Raw genomic sequence first — 17,354 nt, 5'->3', positions numbered from 1 at the left:
CACCCTTTTTTCATCTAGCATTTGTTGACTGCCTACCATATGCCATGTACTTAGGGATATGCAAAAGATAAAAATGGACTTTATCTTCAACTAATAAGAGACTGTAATGATATTGCGGTTTAAGCATATTATACACACCCACTTTAGATCGAAACTTTTATATTGAAATTAAAACCCAGTGTTAACAACTCCTTCAAAAAATAAATGGAAGATGTAGGACAAAATATTCTCTTGTGTGAACATACCATAGCTTTGCTACTTTAACCTGTAACAAATAACAACATTCTTATACCACTGCCCCGCAAAGTAATACATCAAAGGCATACAGAGAATTTAAATTATCCCTGACTCATTTTCCCATATTTAGAATAAAGAATAGAAAGATAGGGGTACCTGGGTGGCTCAGTGGGTTAAAGCCTCTGCCTTCTGCTCAGGTCATGATCCCAGGTTCCTGGGATCAAGCCCCACCATCGGGCTCTCTGCTTTTAGGGGAGCCTGCTTCCCTTCCTCTCTCTCTGCCTACCTCTGCCTACTTATGATCTCTGTCTGTCATATAAATAAATAAAATCTTTAATTTAAAAAAAAAGAAATATGGTAGAAGACGTTTAAGTACAAGAGCTACAAAAGTTAAAACTAAAATCATTTCAGTGTACTGTTAGTAACCTAATACTTGTGGATACAAGCTATTAATAACATTACTTTTTAACTGAATAGACACGCTACACTTCAGCTTACCGTGTGAACTATATGTAGTAAGTGACATCTGTATCAATTAAATGCCATCCATCTTTTGGCATCTTATTTTCTACAACTTTATATCAAGTGGATTTGACTGGATTATTTTTAACTTCTCTTCCAGTTTTAACATTTTGTAATTCTATAATAATGCTTTTATTTAGAAGCTGATGCAGGCATAGCAAATTAATGGGAGCCAGAAGAGGAAGCCTTCCTACTTTTCATGAAAAACTTATCTTAATCTGGCATCCAGGGAAGGTTGCGGCAACAAATACAGGGAGGCAGACTCCAGGCTTCCATTTCGTGATGACTCAGAGCCAAAGTCATAACTAAAGCCCAGATTCAAGACTGGGACAAGCATTTGTAGTGTTGCATTTCTTTATTTAATCATCTCAGCACCTTTGTGGTGTTCCTGACTAACAGGTTAGTGGGAATTGCCAGTGTCCACGAATATGGACAGAGAAGGGACACTGTCACATTGGGTTCCAAATGTAGTTACGTGGTACTCACTTAACCTGAAGGACAGGTACAGTTGTGTCATATTTTGGCCCCGGGAGCTAACAGCACTTTTTCTCCAGAGTAAACAGAGATGACTGCATAGCTGCTGTCCACTGACTGACGCACAGGCTGTGTACTTTGCCGTTACTTATCACTTTCTCTTCAGTGGTAATTCTCCCCCATAGATTAGGAAGCATTTTTAGATCTCAGTAAAGTCATAATGCTAAAAAATTCTGAACGTAAGGCCACCGTTCTTTCTTTCTTGCTACCTTGAGTGGTGTGCTAAAGCTCCTCAGACAAACTTATTAAAACCCCACTCACCTATAAATAAAGTATTTCTGCTTGGTTCTGCTCTTTATGTAAAGGTTTGCCTCGATGATACATTTATCATTGAAATGATACATTTATTAAGAAAAATCCGTAATTGATACATGGACCTAGGACCACCTTATAGTCTTTAATATTCTTCCTTTCTGAGTTAGAATATGGTATTTTGAGATGTGTAGCAGGTGCCAGTGTTTTCGAAGATTTTAAGTACTAGCAGAGTAAGTTTTTCCATTTTGTTGTTTTTCTCTTTCTATGGCAGCCTCCAGAGTGGAGGAGTGAATAGCAGGAACCTTGATCAATTCATTCATTCAGCAAATGTTTATTGAACGTTCATTCCAAGCTAAACACCGTGATGGCACATAGGCTGTATAAAGGAAGAAAATAAGGCCCTACCCCAGAGCCCTCTTCTGATAGGGAATAGAACGGAGACAGGCCCAGTCCACAGTGTTGTGACTTAAAAATTCATGGAATAGAGAAATCGGCTTACAACTTTGAATTCAGTGTCAGAGGAAAAAAGGTGGCTGTGAAGGTCTTCTCCCTCCTTCATCATCCCTTAATGACGGAAAGAAAGGAAAACTGATGACCTTTCAAGCCCTATAATTACAAATTTTTAAATGAGCCATTTAGAAGTTTGCTTTTAAGGTTGCAAATTAGTAATTAGTTGCTTCGCAGTGTGATACAGACCCACAGGGTTATATTAAATATGTGTAATGAAAGGTTTATGATCAGGACAGAGTAGAAAATTATGCCATAAATCACATTTTCCTCTCTAAAAGATAGCAGATTAAATGTTTGTGTATTGCCAGCTAAGATTCACAAAAAGATGCTCTCTTAAAATATTTGTGCAAACCCTGAACCCATCTCACCTATTAATTGTAGTTCAGGGTCTAATTTTAGATGATAAACAAGGTTTGCGTGTGGAGGGGATACGTGCGTTTTCTTTTTCTTAGTAACATGCATTATTTACAGCATAAACGCTTTAAGGGCACCCAGATAAAACAGATTGGTTATTCTGACAAAAATAGTCTCTTCTTCCCACCTTGCCGGCCCATGCAGAGCAGTCACCAAACATTGCCACACGATTGCCGTCGCGGTGTCAAACTTTACCTTTGATTGACTTCCAGACTCTGCATTCAATGCAGACAGGCCACAGGTTGCTTCGGCACGAAGCTAACAGCACTTTTTCTCCAGAGTAAACAGAGTTGACTGCATAGCTGCTGTCCGCTGACTGACGCACAGGCTGTGTACTTTGCCGTTACTTATCACTTTCTCTTCAGTGGTAATTCTCCCCCATAGATTAGGAAGCATTTTTAGATCTCAGTAAAGTCATAATGCTAAAAAATTCCCGCATGCTTCTCTCACCTGAACGTTTGTGTTCCCTACATCACCTTGCAGAGCCCTACCTCACACCTTCGGAAATCTTCCTAGAAGACATTGGTGAAGCTGATCTCTCTAGTACTTCCTTTCACCTGCCACTGTAGCTCCCCCGCCCCCCGCCTTGTTTAAATTCTAAAATAATGTTACTGCTCACTAACAGGACACACATCACGCCAAACTCTGCTAGGAGTGGAGAGTTTGAACATTTCAGATAGTGGATAAAGTTTAACGTAGACGTTTTGGCACATAACACTTTTTAGTCAATTAGGCCTATCCAAAGAAGTGCTGTTCGTAGGGCGGTGGATATCAAAATGAAACACTGACTGTTTCATTTTGTATCATGTTGTTAGACTTGTTTCTCTTTAAAGAAATGCTTTAGGCCGCATACAATGTGCAGTGTCCCAGGATCATATGTAAAACTCCTAAGAGAAAACATTGTGTGAACAGTGAAGAATGTGTTTTATCCTGAGTGTTTAGTAGGAGCAAAATATATAATGCTGTTGGGGTGTAAGTGTCTAACTCTCACATTTTAACAGTAAATGGTGATCAGTAGTTTGAGGAACTCATAAGAGCAAGTTTGGTGAAAAAACAGCACTCTGTCTCATCCACACCTCCGATTGTCATTACCAGCCTGCTCTTGAACACCAGATGGAGATACACTTCAGAAATCTATTTTTCTGGGCTTTATTTTCTGGATTCTGGACTAGTACCAAGACGTGGAGTTACGTTGGGATTACCATGGAATGGCGGCTCCATAACTTTTGAGCATTCCTCATGCCATAGTGCAATCCAGTATACTGTCTAGCATATAATGTAGGCTAGTACAGTCCCGGCTAGCATTCGCGTCTGCGGAAGAGGACCGGAAGACTAGGGGCAGGACCCGACGTGTCCACAAGTTCACCAGCACCTCACACCCTCCGCCTCTCTTCACAGGGGAGGAGCTGTGCTCGGGCCTCAAGCGAGGCTGTACCTTGGACTGCCCTTTCGGTTTCCTGACCGATGCCCACAACTGTGAGATCTGTCAGTGCCGCCCACGGCCCAAGAAGTGCAGACCCATAATCTGTGACAAGCATTGTCCGTTTGGATACCTGTAAGTACTTCCTGACCCAGAAGCTCCCTTCTTAATCATCCGTAACTTGAGGAAACGTCCAAACTTATTTTTGTTAATTGTCTCGTGCGTGTGTGACGGGATCAGGGATGTGTGGAGTCCAGAAGACCTGTGCTCCTTTGTTCAGTGAGTCAGAGAGCAGCGAGGGGCGGGTCGTACTCTTACTCTTTGATGAGAGTGGGCCAGAGACTCGTTCTGCCACTGTCCTCTGGGCCTCTTCTGTGAGACTTCCTCATGGCAGGGGCCTTTGGACAGGGCCTGGGGCAATGGAATTGTCACGAGACCCAAGTATTGCCCGTGCCGCAACTTTTCATCACTGTCCCAGTGACTGTAGGGCAGTAATTTACTTACTAATGTGTACTTTTAAATCAGCGGACGGCCACTCAGTGGCCGTGCGGAACATGCTTATTTGCCGCACCTCCCTGTCTGATCCTGGGTCTGGTCTGTAATACCTGTTTCTTCATGTAGCAGTGCCTTTTATGTTTTTCCTTAGAGATAAGAACTTGTGTTATATTTTCAAAAATTCTTTGTTGAGCCAAACCCCATTGAAAATCTAAATTATTCCAGGGGGGAAAGGCAGTTCACATTTGTTTGGAGTCTGTACTAACATCTATTTCTGCCTTTGTATTAAGATAGTTCCTTAAAAAATTGTCTTTCATAATCTTGCTTTATCAGTTTTTTTCCTTAAAGATTTATTTATTTATTTGAGAGACAGAGAGAAAGGCACACGCATGCGCGCAGAGGCAGGGAGCGGGTCAGAGGGAGAGGGAGAATCCTCAGGCAGACTCCCCGCTGAATGCGGAGCCTAACGCGGGGCTTCATCTCACGACCCTGAGATCATGACCTGACCCAAAATCAAGAGTCAGCCAGCCACTTAACCGACAGAGCCACCGAGGCGCCCATCTGCCTTTCCAATTTTTAATATATTTGTGTAATGCTAGTAATTATGAAGAATGTAGATTCATCATCTCATCCCTGCCGTCTTTAAGTTACCATTTTTATGGTTCCTCTTAGGAATTCAGTTTAGCGGGGATTGGGGAATCTTTACTCTAATTTTGGGATAAATGGAGAATGTTCACTATCCTTAAAATGTCCCCAAATTAATAAACCGTCATTGCTCTTAATCCTAAAATATGACTATGATACCAGTAAAAGTATAATTATTTCTTAGCTTCACTTCTAACATACAATAAAGTATTGTTATAGTAAGAATAACTATAACCACCTGCTGCAGTATTACGACAGCTCAGAATCAAGTTTCAAATCCAACCTTCACCTTGGAGAGCAATCCCTTAGAGGACTGTGGAGTCCGTGTCATGTTCCTGCCGGTGAGCACATTCAGGAGGACCAGGTAGACCACCACCACAGACAAATGAGGACTTTATCGGCTAGAATGTGTTTCAAGGACAGCGTCTGAAGGAGAAATGTTGGCCAGACACCATATGGGAGTGTTGGGATGAAGGCAGCCTTCTGTGCCCCTTACCCATACCTGCTGAGTGGACTGTCCCTCTGTGTGTGCAGCCTTCCAGAAGGGGTGGGTGGACAGGTGGAGGGGTATCTAAAGGAATGAACAACAAATCAGGTAAAGCCTTGAAAGACCTTAAAAATGACTTACCTGTCATGAGTATGAATAATTCATTTAATTTGCTCTTCTCATCATGTTGACCTAAGTATATAGATGCTAGCACTCAGCTCTCATTTCATCTAGCAGATTGTGGTTTAATTGTCACTTGGACAGTGGTATACCAAGGGTTTCCCATAGAGCTGTCTCCTCTCAGAGTCTCTTGATTTATCCAAGATGAAAAAGAACAGGGCTGTGTGTGTGTGTGTGTGTGTGTGTGTGTGTGTGTGTGTAGTTGAACACCACTGTTGCCACTTGGGGCTACTTGGGATGAAATCACAGGGTAAATAGAGTAACTCCTTCTTGTCTGAGGCCTAAGTAAGCCAACTAGGGCAAAACCTGCAGAGGAGATGCGGAGTCTAGGAGAAGACTCCGTCCAGCGGCTGGTGGACAGGACCCAGAGTAAGCGCCTCTGTAACAGACAGGGACATTCTCCTTTTACAGAAAAGAAGGAATGTTTGTTAAGAATTTTTTTTTTTTCCAAAAAAATCTTCACTTGAACTACTGTGATGTATTTCATGAACACATATTTATTTATTTAACATCCTCTTTCCAGTCACAAAATTGAGGCAGTGCGGTTTATTAAAGCGCAGCCTTTTATCCCACGTGCTTCTTTATACCCTGTGTCCAGAGCGCTGTTCGGCTGATCAACTCCTTCCCAGCTCGTGAGATCATGAGTGTACTTTGATTGCAGGGCTTCTCAGAGCTTTTATTCTTTATTAGTCTTGGTCTAGCGTTCCCAGGTCTGTGGAGCCTCAGGTTCTCCTGTCTGCTCTGAGGTCAGTAAAGTGCTCATCGGTACTGCTACTGGCGGGGCACCTGGGTGGCTCAGTTGGTTAAATATCTAATTTCAGCTCAGGTCATGATCCCCGGGGTCGTGGGATGGAGCCCCGCAGCAGCAGGGTATCTGCTTGTCCTTCTGCACCTTCCCCTGTTCTGCTTGCTCTCTTGCTTTCTCTCTTTCAAATAAATATCTTAAATCTTAAAAAAATATATTTCTACTAGTGTCTGAAATTTCTCCAAGATTGTGGTCATGTGAGGCAGGCTTACCCTGACAAAAGGAGGACTTTGGCCCCCGTGCTGTCCCAGCATTGACCAACAGTCTGCCCTTCGCCGTCCCATTCATGGAGTTACGCATTCATCTTTTTTATATTACGGTACTACTTTTCCTAATTAAAACAACAGTCATGTCTTTGAGGCTCCGAGAGTCACAGCCCAGAATCACATCGCTCCTTGGGCAATTCTAAACCTTGGCCACAGGAGGGTGGTGGTCATGGCCATGGAGAGCTAATTACACATCACTCCACAAGTTTTTGAGAGCCTAAGTCAAGTCATTCTGCTTAATAGTAGCATCCCTTCGACGATCCTTGGTCTGAGCGCTTGATCATCACTTGAGACTCGGATTTTCTGACCTCTGACATTTTAATTACCCAGGAAGAATAAGCATGGCTGTGACATCTGTCGCTGCAAGAAATGCCCGGAGCTCCCATGCAGTAAAATCTGCCCCCTGGGTTTCCAGCAGGACAGTCACGGCTGCCTTCTCTGCAAGTGCAGAGGTAAGTGCGAACCATGACCCTCCCCCCCTTCCCTCCTCAGAGCAGCCAGGGCTCAGACACAGAGAACAGAGGACATCATGTAAATGAGACTGGTTCAGTGACAGTTGTCTGCTCAGACACAAATGTCATTCTCTGTGGGCCCATCCCTTTTCTTTCCATCTCATTGGTATAAGAGCTCAGAGTAGAATTTAAAGCAAGCATGTGACAGACAAGCACATTTGACCAAATGAATGACTTCTTAGTTCTTCAGTTTTACCCATTTTAGGAACATTAGCCTAGAGCACCTTTACCTTGACCCTCCACAGCTGCTTCTGTCTGGCAGCAGCTGGATACAGTTGATAACCACAGAGAGCCCTTGGTGGGGCTGAAGGCGGGCGTGGCTAAGCAGCCTGCTTGTCTATTTTCTGGTAACTCCATTTTCCATGAGAATTTAAACTTTTGAATGAGCACATGCCAGCCTCCGTCTCCACATACGCACAAATCCCGGGCATACATTTTGTCTGGGTCTTCCTGTTCAAGACATCCCTGAGGCCCCTCGAGCGTGCACCCTGAGTGCCATTTCTGCTCTTACCCCAGCTCCAGCCTGGCCACCCACCCCAGGGTGCTTTGGTTGTCAGCACGATCCACAGATTCAGGAGTAAAAGATCCTGCAAGTTTGTCATGTGTTGTTTTTTTTTTCAAAGTTAGGCAGTTTTCACCCTTAGTGTTTTTAAGGGGTCAGAGTAAACAAAAATCTAGTCCCTGCTTTGATTGTTGCACTGAACAAACATCTGTTAGTTTCAAGAGGCCCAGGATTTTCCCACTGGGTGACTCCTGGAGTGATTATTCTCCATACAGTAAACATACGTGTACCATTTGCTATGAAATCCGTGCTTGTCTACTCTACAAAATATGCGGACGTAGAGGGAGAGGGGTAAAAAGCAACCGCAGTCCTGTCAGAGGTTAGCATATTTGCAGGGTTTTTTTCCGATTTTTCTTTTTTCAAAAGTGAGAGCCTGTTCACTTCTTGTCACGAGCCTTTCCCGTGTCGTGAACCGTCCTTTATACCCGTGATTTTCGGTGGCTGGGTCGCATTACCTGTGAGGGCACTACAGGCTGTTTCTCCCGTGCAGTGGCTGCTTCTTTACCAGGCTGCCTTCTGTCTGTCCAGAGGTCCCTGCTCCAGCCGGGCCACCTGTCCTGTCAGGCACATGTCTGTCCATGGACGGCCGTCACCATAAAAATGAGGAAAGCTGGCACGATGGGTGCCGGGAATGCTACTGCCACAGTGGACGGGAAATGTGTGCTCTGATCACCTGCCCGGTGCCTGCCTGTGGCAACCCCGCCATTCATCCGGGACAGTGCTGCCCGTCATGTTCAGGTAAAAGCTGGCTGCCGTCTCGTGCACTCCCTAAGCAAATGACTTCTGCCTTGCAGGGCCTCATCACCTCTGTGACTCTGGGGGACACGCAGGGGACGACCCTCGGAGCACACTGCCGCTCTCCGTGGCTTTTGTCAGCAACGGCCACAAAGTCAGCCAGGTGCTATCAAAGATTTGCCAAAGACCAGGGAAAATGCTCAAACCCTAAAACGACTCTCCTCGTTTTTTTTGTTGGTTTACTCAATGGTACTGGTCTTTGACCTGTATCTTTGTAAAGGTTTGCAGACCTAATGCTCTTAAACTCCAGCTCTCCGTTTGACAGATAATATATTAAGGCTGAGGGGTATAGTTAATTGGAAAGGACTGATGCGAACTTTATTCCATAAAAGCTTATTACTTACAAAGGAATATTTGAGAGGAAGAGAATTATCGAAGTCTTTGGCTGTTGCCCCTTTTTAAATGAACGGCTGTGTGGTATTCCTGCCAAATGGTGGTATTTAGAGGGCCCACACGTCCCAAACATTTCAAATCCTAATGATGGTAATCAAGAGATGTTGCTAGAAGAACAGATGAGATTATGTAACTCATGGGGGTCTGAATTACGGTTGTCAATAACAGTAATTATTACCATAATCCCTCATTTAGTGCCTTTCATCCAATGAGCTCAACATAGTCTTACGTTTATTATTCCTTCCTCTCTGCAAGCTACTTGAGTTAAGGGAAAGTGCGATCAGACAGTGTTTCGTTTGGAAAAACAGACATAGAAATACTAGCTCTCTTACCCAAGTCAAATAGTATGCCCAAAGGCCAGGGAGAAATGAAGTCTTCTGATTCTTGCATCACATCTCGTAAAGTTGGAATGGATGTGCTATCAGATTTCAGAGCCCTAATTACTTCTCCTCTGATCAGTCCTGCCCCACATCCCCCTGCGGGTGGATCCACCGATGCAGTGGGTTACATCAGGAACCTGAAACCTGCCTTTCTCCAGTAAGGCAGGCCTGCCCGGAGAGGGAAGGTGGCCCCGTCTGCCGTGACCAGGGTGAGGAGAGGGACACTTGATGTCCCTGTTAGCTCTGAGTGTCTACACCCCTCAGTAACTAAGGTATCAAAGTGACAGACAGCCCCATACCCCTGTAGAGGACCAGATTATCATGTTTGTTTTGTTTTCCCCATAGTTCAGTCCTTTGTGTCCATATTGAAAGTTTCCTTTTTCACACTTTTTTTAGTTAAATATGAAAAACCACTAGTGTCCATTGACACAGAAGATAAATGAGCAGTTTAATGAAACAACTCTATGTTAACTCTTTGGAGAAGGAAAAATCATTTGTTCCAATGAAGACCCCATGCTTTAATTTTAGGCCTGAGTGTGTGGAGTGTGGATTGCACCCGGGTCTTTGCTAAACTTGTACTGAGTGAAGAGGTCTCAGCCAGACTGGTTCAAATGCAGAGATGTTACTAAGAACAGATGATGGACTTAAGAATTGGAAGTCAGTGGAACCAAAATGAGTTTTCTCTGTTACAGAGATAAGGAAAATTCTCCTGTAATACACACAGGATTATTGAAGTATTATTTCATTGGTGAACACACACACACACGCACACACAGATACATGAAGATACGCAGGTATCCATATCTATTCTTACATTCTTCTCCTGAGAGACCCCAGAGCTGTTGCATTCAGGGATTCCTATTTAAATATTTTCTCCCCTTTTCCATTCAGGGATCAGCTGTTTTCCTTTCTGGGATGGGTGAGCAGCTCCTAAACTCTCCTGATAAAAGATTTACCAAATGATACTGTTTCGCAGGTGTTTTCTCTCTCTCTCCCCGTGTCTCCTGCTGCTCCTGTGTTCGCCATGAGGCACGGAGTAAGGCAGAGAGGTGAGCGAGAGAAGACTCCCACAAACACGCATCGCTGTCTCCTGGCCACTGCCCTACATGTCAGCGTGTGGAAGGGCGCTAACTGAGAGTGCCTCTCTCAGTCCTTTGTGAAAGAAAAAGGCAGTAGCAGTAAGGGGGACTTTTCTAACATTAGTTCAGAGCTGCTTTGTCGAAGTTTTGGTCTTCCCTGTAAACCATGCGTCCCCACTCCTTTTCATCCCGATTTTGTTCCTCTCCCCTTTGCTCACAACTGCAGAGTTTGTGCACATCAGCCCTGGCTCGTGTCCCTTCCCCGTAATGGGTTCATGCACAGTTCCAGTCTCTGTGTTCTGTTGAGACAAAGCTGTAGACACAGTTCCCTTCTGAGCTGGAAGTCAGCCCACACCACTGCATGTTATCAAAGTGCTTGACTCCCGTGCTGACCACCACTTTGAATGTCACCGCAGGGAAGCTTCTCAGAGATTCCAGTTCTGAGCACCCCTGCACAGACAGGGTGGCTGTCCTGGAACCGGTTTCCACTGAGCCCCAAGCATGAGCTGGCTACTGTGCCTCCGGACTGTTCCTCGGCAGGGTTCACCACTGCCAACGCTCTCTTGACATGCTTGTTGTATTTGGATTACCCGAATATGCTTAAGGTCCTCATACTGCTTGTTTGCCCGGCACAGCCTCAGGGCAACTCCCAGCACCTCTGCAGACATGTAAACATTCAGTTCCCTCTCTGTTATTATCATCTCACCAAGACACCAAAATCGCCTCTCTTCAGAGGAAAGAAATCATAGTTATCGCGGGTCTCTGGGCCTTGACTGCTTCTGATGATGACATCGCCAAGCAGATGTTTAGTCTCAGGTGAGGGTTGCCAGACTGTTGATTCTGAAAGAGCATTCCTGTTCAGTTTGCTGGTGGCTGGTCTCAGTTGGGGTGCGGCCCACTCAACAGCAGGATGGATTTCCAAGTATCACCGTCCTCAGGATCTCAGAGCTAAAGAAGAGGATGGGGCACACAGATCAGTTGGAAGTCGTGTTTAATCTGGAGGCATAGCCGTGATCCAAAAGAACAGTCTTGGGTTCAGATTCCTTGTCTGGCCTTAATACTGAGACCTCTGTTGTTCATATGTAAAACAGGAGCCTAGCACTACCTTACAAGGTCGGTGTAAGGAATAAATAAATAGGGCACTTAGCATGGAAATTGGACCACAGTAAGCATTCAGTAAGTGAGAGATTGCTATTCTAGACACTTCCACACAGTCAGAGCTGCCCTAAGAGGCCCTGTTCTCTTCACGACAGGAAGTGTCCTCTCCAGGTAATTGAATTCCCTTATTGAATTCTGTCATTATTGTTGACAGACTGGAACCACTTGAACCTCCCTTCTTGAAACCAGCTCTTCTGCTGTCACCTTCTGTTCTGTGCATAGACTGTTTCCTCAGTGTTGTCTTGATAAGAGCAGAGGGAGCCCCTCTACGGCCACTTCTTCTCTGTCCCTTCGAGCAGACAACGCCAGGTTCTTCGAGAGCTGGTGAGACTGCAATTGAATAATTTCCTGTGTTTTCATTTTCTGTCATTTCCCAGATGACTTTGTGGTGCAAAAGCCAGAGCTCAGCACCCCCTCCATTTGCCACGCCCCTGGAGGAGAGTACTTTGTGGAAGGAGAGACGTGGAACATCGACTCGTGCACACAGTGCACCTGCCACAGTGGGAGGGTGCTGTGCGAGACCGAGGTGTGCCCGCCGCTGCTCTGCCAGAACCCTGCACGCACCCAGGACTCTTGCTGCCCGCAGTGTACAGGTGACTGCGCCGCGCCCTGCGAAGCCCTGGGGTGGGGGAGGCTGTGGCGCAGGCGCCGTCATCGGGCGGGTCTCACGCACCCTGTGGAGCCGCACGGGGCAGCGGCGCGCCAACCCCAGTGGCGGGTAACCTGGGCAGGAACCTCTGGCAGCCAACTTCCCAAGTTCGTTCCCTTCCGTCAGCCACAGATGTATGTAATGAATGTGCCTTGCATCTGCTGCGCCTTTGAGGGAAAGGAAGATGGTTTCTTTTTCTGCCATTCCTTTTTCTTAACTCTGCATCTCAAGAGACAGCCCTGCTGCACCAAATCATTCCCTATGATTTTGCAAAGGTGAAAAGTCGTCTTTGTCTTTCACAGATGTGAAGAGCAGTTATTGATAAGTCATGTAAATAAAATTCTTGGGGCGCCCAGGTGGCTCAGTTGGTTAAGCAGCTGCCTTCAGCTTGGGTCATGATTCCAGGGTCCAGCCCCACATCAGGCTCTCTGCTCAGCAGAGAGCCTGCTTCTCCCTCCCCCTCTCCCTGACGCTCTGCTTACTTGTGCTCTCTCTCTAACTCTCTGTCAAATAAATAAAATATTTTTAAAAAATAAAATAAAATAAAATTCTTTGCATGTATAAGGGTGGCAAAGATACTTTTGAGAATGTTAAACAGGAAATTGCTAAAATATGCATCATGTTCACCCCCTCAAAGCTGGGGTGATTGATAAATTAAGATCAAAAGTATTAATTTGACTGGTACTACACATGCACCTAGAGTATTGTTTTCTTTTACTACTCAAGTAATCTGGCCCTGACTGGTAAATATATGGTCATGAGACAGATATAACAAAATTGTGTCAGGATTTTAAGCCTAAGTTCCTGGTTTTATAACTAAAGTGGCACTTGTAATTAATACTGGAATATATTCTTTTTTCCAGAAGGTACTTGGTATATGTAAAATCACTGAATTGACAACATAACTAGTTTATTTTGTTGTTACTTAATCTCTGGTCTTTTTTTTTTTTTTTAAAGATTTTGTTTATTTATTTGACAGAGAGAGATCACAAGTAGGCAGAGAGGCAGGCAGAGAGAGAGAGGAGGAAGCAGGCTCCCCACTGAGCAGAGAGCCCGATGCGGGGCTCGATCCCAGGACCCTGAGATCCGTGACCTGAGCCAAAGGCAGAGGCTGAACCCACTGAGCCACCCAGGCACCCCAATCTTTGGTCTTCTTAATTTAAATTAGTAACCATTTACCTTCTCAATATCTGTCTTTAGAGTAGTTCTGCTCAGTAAAACATAAACCTTTGTGTTTCATCACTTGATATTTTATCACTCTTCTGTTCATATTGCAAACCCTTGTAACGTTTTTCTGTTCTCTTCCTAAAGGAGGCTAACACCCCTGAGCACTAGCATTGACTTTAATAACTTAATGCCTGGATGGCTCGTCTGTTCCTTTTGTATAACTTGAGAGATACATCAGTGCCAGCCTTCATCTTAAACATTAGGACTTACTGCTTTATACGTCAGTATTCCAGAGGTTACTCTTAGATCTGCGAATAAGCGCTCTTGGAATGCTCTTATTTTAAAATAAGTCACCTGCCCCATAATTGATCTTTTTGAACTTTCCATTCATAGTTGTGTTGCAGCAATTCTTAAAAGTCCTAAAATGAAAATACCATTTTCTTCACAGTAAGTTTCAGCAGTAGCTTTGGTAAAGGGTGTATTTCACATCTAGAAAAGGGCCATCTCTAATCTTAGAATACTTACATTCTAAAGTAGTCCAGAAACGAGATACACGTGCAGTTAGAGAAGCTGTGTCCCTCGTGGTGACACGGCACCCGAGGGGGACAGTCCCCCTCGGGTGCCGTGTCACCATTCCCACTGTCCTTCCACTTCCCCTTCCCTCTGCCCTGGTTTAGAGCAAGGTCTGGAAACAGAAATGGGTTCCCAGAGAAAGATGGAGCGTCCCTGTGGGTGGTGACACTTCACCAGGGTAGGAACAGGAAGAGAAGAGAATAATACGTCTTTCTTTTTAAAGATTTATTAAATCTCCTTCCTTCTTTATTGTTTAGAGGCGGAAAGAAGCATAGCGTAGGAGAGGGAGGTAGAGTAGAAATCAGAAGAAAGAACGAGCACCCGTGAAAGAGCAGATAAAAACAAATCGAGCATTAGTAGTTGGAATCAGAAATATAAAGAAGGGGTCCCTGGGGTGGCAGAACAATAGGAGGAGAGGCCTAAAGAAGGAAGAGGCCATGGGCAAGATTCCCAGATGACCTTTTCAGCCAGGACTGGGTTAGGTGTCTCCTGCACCTCCGTTTCGGCTCCCCCTCTAGCACTGATCACGCATTCCCGTGTCCCCTGGGGCCTTCTCCGGGTTTTACCAAGAGGCCTCTAGACTCTAGCGCATCCATTTCACCTGTTGTCCGTAGCGCCGTCCTTGCTGTCCCTGCTTCCTCTCCTAAATGTTTAGACATGAGGAGGGTGGACACTGCTTACAAGGGCGAAGATAGCCCAGAGGAACCTAGTGGCAAAATTATCCCTGGACCTGGGTGACCCCGAAAAGGTCTCACCCCCATCTTTAACCCATATAGATGTCATCGGTGGAACTGTCCCTAAAATCAGACCCAGAGCGCACTGGGAGCAGTGGGACCAGTGTCTCTTTTCCCCTTAGGACTGACTTTGGGACTGGCAGTACGAGACAGGGTTCTGTGATTTTGAGAAGAGGGCACGGACCCAGTCCATTTTGCCGACTGCCCTCTGTTCCTCAGAGAGAGCCCAGAACAAAGCAGTTCCCTTGCTTCACAGAGAGAATCTTGTCAAGTCCAGTTTCGTGGCTGTCGGATGTATTCAGGAGGTGGATAGAAGGGGAATGTGAACATTAAAGCTTCCACATCACAGGGATGACCACCTGTCTATCCTAGTTATGTCTGTTGTGTGGCTGAAAATGGCGGACTTCAGGAAACTGGTTCTAAGAGGGGCACATGATCATTCATTTGACCGTGTAGCCCTTGAGAAAATGCAGAGGTTTGCTAGGGGGAACATCATGGCTGCTTGTAAGCTCTGGGGTGGTGAAGGTGGTTGACAGCACTTTCTCTTAGCAGCACGGTGACATTTCTAACCTAGGAACCTCACTATCATGTTATCCTTTGTTATACTCCAGTCAGGTTTCTGCTCGAGGGTATACCTTTTTATGTAATTTCATTGAATGCCAAGACCCAGAGAGACCTCTGGGTTTCCCGGTAATACTCCTTTCTGTTTCAAGTTGTAACTGTTTCGGGGAGCCCTCTGGTCAAAGTCTTTAAACAGCAAAGACAAACGACTTGCAGATGATTTCTCTGTGGGTACATCCTTATGAGTAGATGTCCTGTTGTCTGTCAGCCGTTAACACGAATGCCTGAAGATCAGGGTGGGACATATAGGGGTGTTTCAGTAGGTGCAACGAAAGTCTGTTTGGGTATCGAGAGGTTAGGACTGCACACGGGTACAAGTCAGAGAAAACCCAGCCACAATTTTTAAACAAACAGAAGTTTCTTTTCCATACATTCGAAGAAGTTTGGAGGCAGGTGTTGATAGCATTGATTCGGTGTCAGAGATATCAAGGTCCTTACCCTACACGTATGATCAGGATATTACAATTACAGGCAGCACACTTGGATTCAAGGCAGGAAGAGTGGGCGGCACGCTATTAAGAAAGTAGAAGCTTTCCCAGAAACTCCCTCATTTAGCCACAAACACGTGACATGACCACCTGGAAAAGCAGGGAGGAGGGGTGTCTTGTCTGACTCACACCCATCGTGATCTGAATCCTCAACCACCCACCCGCCAACCCCTCCCTCCAAGAAAACCAGGATTTTGTTAAAGCAAGACTAGAGTGAATGTTGTTACAAACTACTTAACAGAATCTCTGTAACAGGTCTTTTGTGGTCTTTATTGTTTGGCTTTTAAAATGGAAGACCCTGCACAGTCAGACTTGCTGTTTGGTGTCTAAGTTGTTTTCACAGCAGTTACTCAGAGCCCCACGTGACTGAGTGCGCTCTTTGTAAGATGGCATGAAACACACTGTGTTGCACACAATTGGTGGCCAGTAGTGTCTTCTTTTCCGTACTGACCTTATGTTCATTTTTCCAGAGGAACCTCCTCAGCCTTCCTCCCCCCATAACGAGAGCGTGCCTAGTTACTGCAAAAACGACGAAGGGGATATCTTCCTGGCGGCCGAGTCCTGGAAGCCCGACGTTTGTACCAGCTGCGTGTGCATGGATAGCGTCATCAGCTGCTTCTCCGAGTCTTGCCCGTCAGTATCCTGCGAAAGACCTGTCTTGAGAAAAGGCCAGTGTTGTCCCTACTGCATAGGTAAGACCAATGGAAAACACCTTTCGTCCCTACCAGTGGCCGTTAAATCGACGTTGGCAGCCATTTGACTAGATCAGTTCATGTTTGTGACATGTTACACGGACCCCAAGGGGTGCCTGAAGAGGAGAGCGATGCGAGACGCGTGCTCGCGAGACAGCCTGTGAGGAGTGAGAGGCTCTCTCGGAATGCTGTGGTGTTCCCGCGCCGTCCTCCCCGGCTGGGCTCCTTTGCTTTTTGGATTTTCAGGATGGAACTCTCTTTCTTCACCCTGTTCTTTGCAGTGGTCCTTCTGTATGTGCACAGAGCCCTGAGCACAGGAGGCTTGCTGCTGCCCTGAGATCCACTAACTCTGAGACACAGACTTCATGGCCCGGTTGCTCCTCGTGTCTGCTGCCACCTCCCCGATCCCATTTCAACCATGCACTTAGTTGTCCATGTCGAGGGCCTAGAGACCCAACACGAGGCCTGAGAAACCGACAGAGTCCTCTGCTTCTTGTGACCCGTGGGGTCTAACCCGTCAACAGAAGACGTCCGTACATTTGCCCCTGACGTCTGTACTGAAGCTAGTTGTAGGGACATAAGCCAGATGCCGCTCTGGAGTCCAGAAGGCAGGGCTCAGACAGCTGGCAACTCTCTCAAAGGCACAGTCGCTGCTCCCAAGGCTCTTACTCTCTTTAATTGCTTTTGTTTTGAGTGAAGCTTGTGAAATCAAGAGAAAGACAATGATGCATCTCAGTCCAGTAGTGAACCTGTAAGCAGAGTAAGCAGGTGACGGTTAGGC

At 45.5% G+C, this 17,354-nt stretch overlaps 1 protein-coding gene across 4 annotated transcripts in view; it reads left to right on the top strand.

The window, feature by feature from the left end:
* Positions 1-17,354, top strand: part of CRIM1 (cysteine rich transmembrane BMP regulator 1) — a 189,751-nt gene that overhangs the window by 142,288 nt on the left and 30,109 nt on the right. For 3 of the 4 annotated variants that reach the window (XM_059405431.1, XM_059405432.1, XM_059405430.1), the window contains 5 exons: positions 3,871-4,027; positions 7,101-7,222; positions 8,373-8,582; positions 12,027-12,242; positions 16,352-16,573. In XM_059405431.1, coding sequence (XP_059261414.1) covers positions 3,871-4,027; positions 7,101-7,222; positions 8,373-8,582; positions 12,027-12,242; positions 16,352-16,573 — 927 coding nt within the window. The remainder of the gene's footprint in view (positions 1-3,870; positions 4,028-7,100; positions 7,223-8,372; positions 8,583-12,026; positions 12,243-16,351; positions 16,574-17,354) is intronic. The other variant, XM_059405433.1, reaches the window with a different exon arrangement.

Source organism: Mustela nigripes, chromosome 7, assembly GCF_022355385.1.
Source record: "Mustela nigripes isolate SB6536 chromosome 7, MUSNIG.SB6536, whole genome shotgun sequence".
Taxonomy (NCBI): domain Eukaryota; kingdom Metazoa; phylum Chordata; class Mammalia; order Carnivora; family Mustelidae; genus Mustela; species Mustela nigripes.
This window is presented reverse-complemented; position numbering and strand designations above follow the sequence as displayed.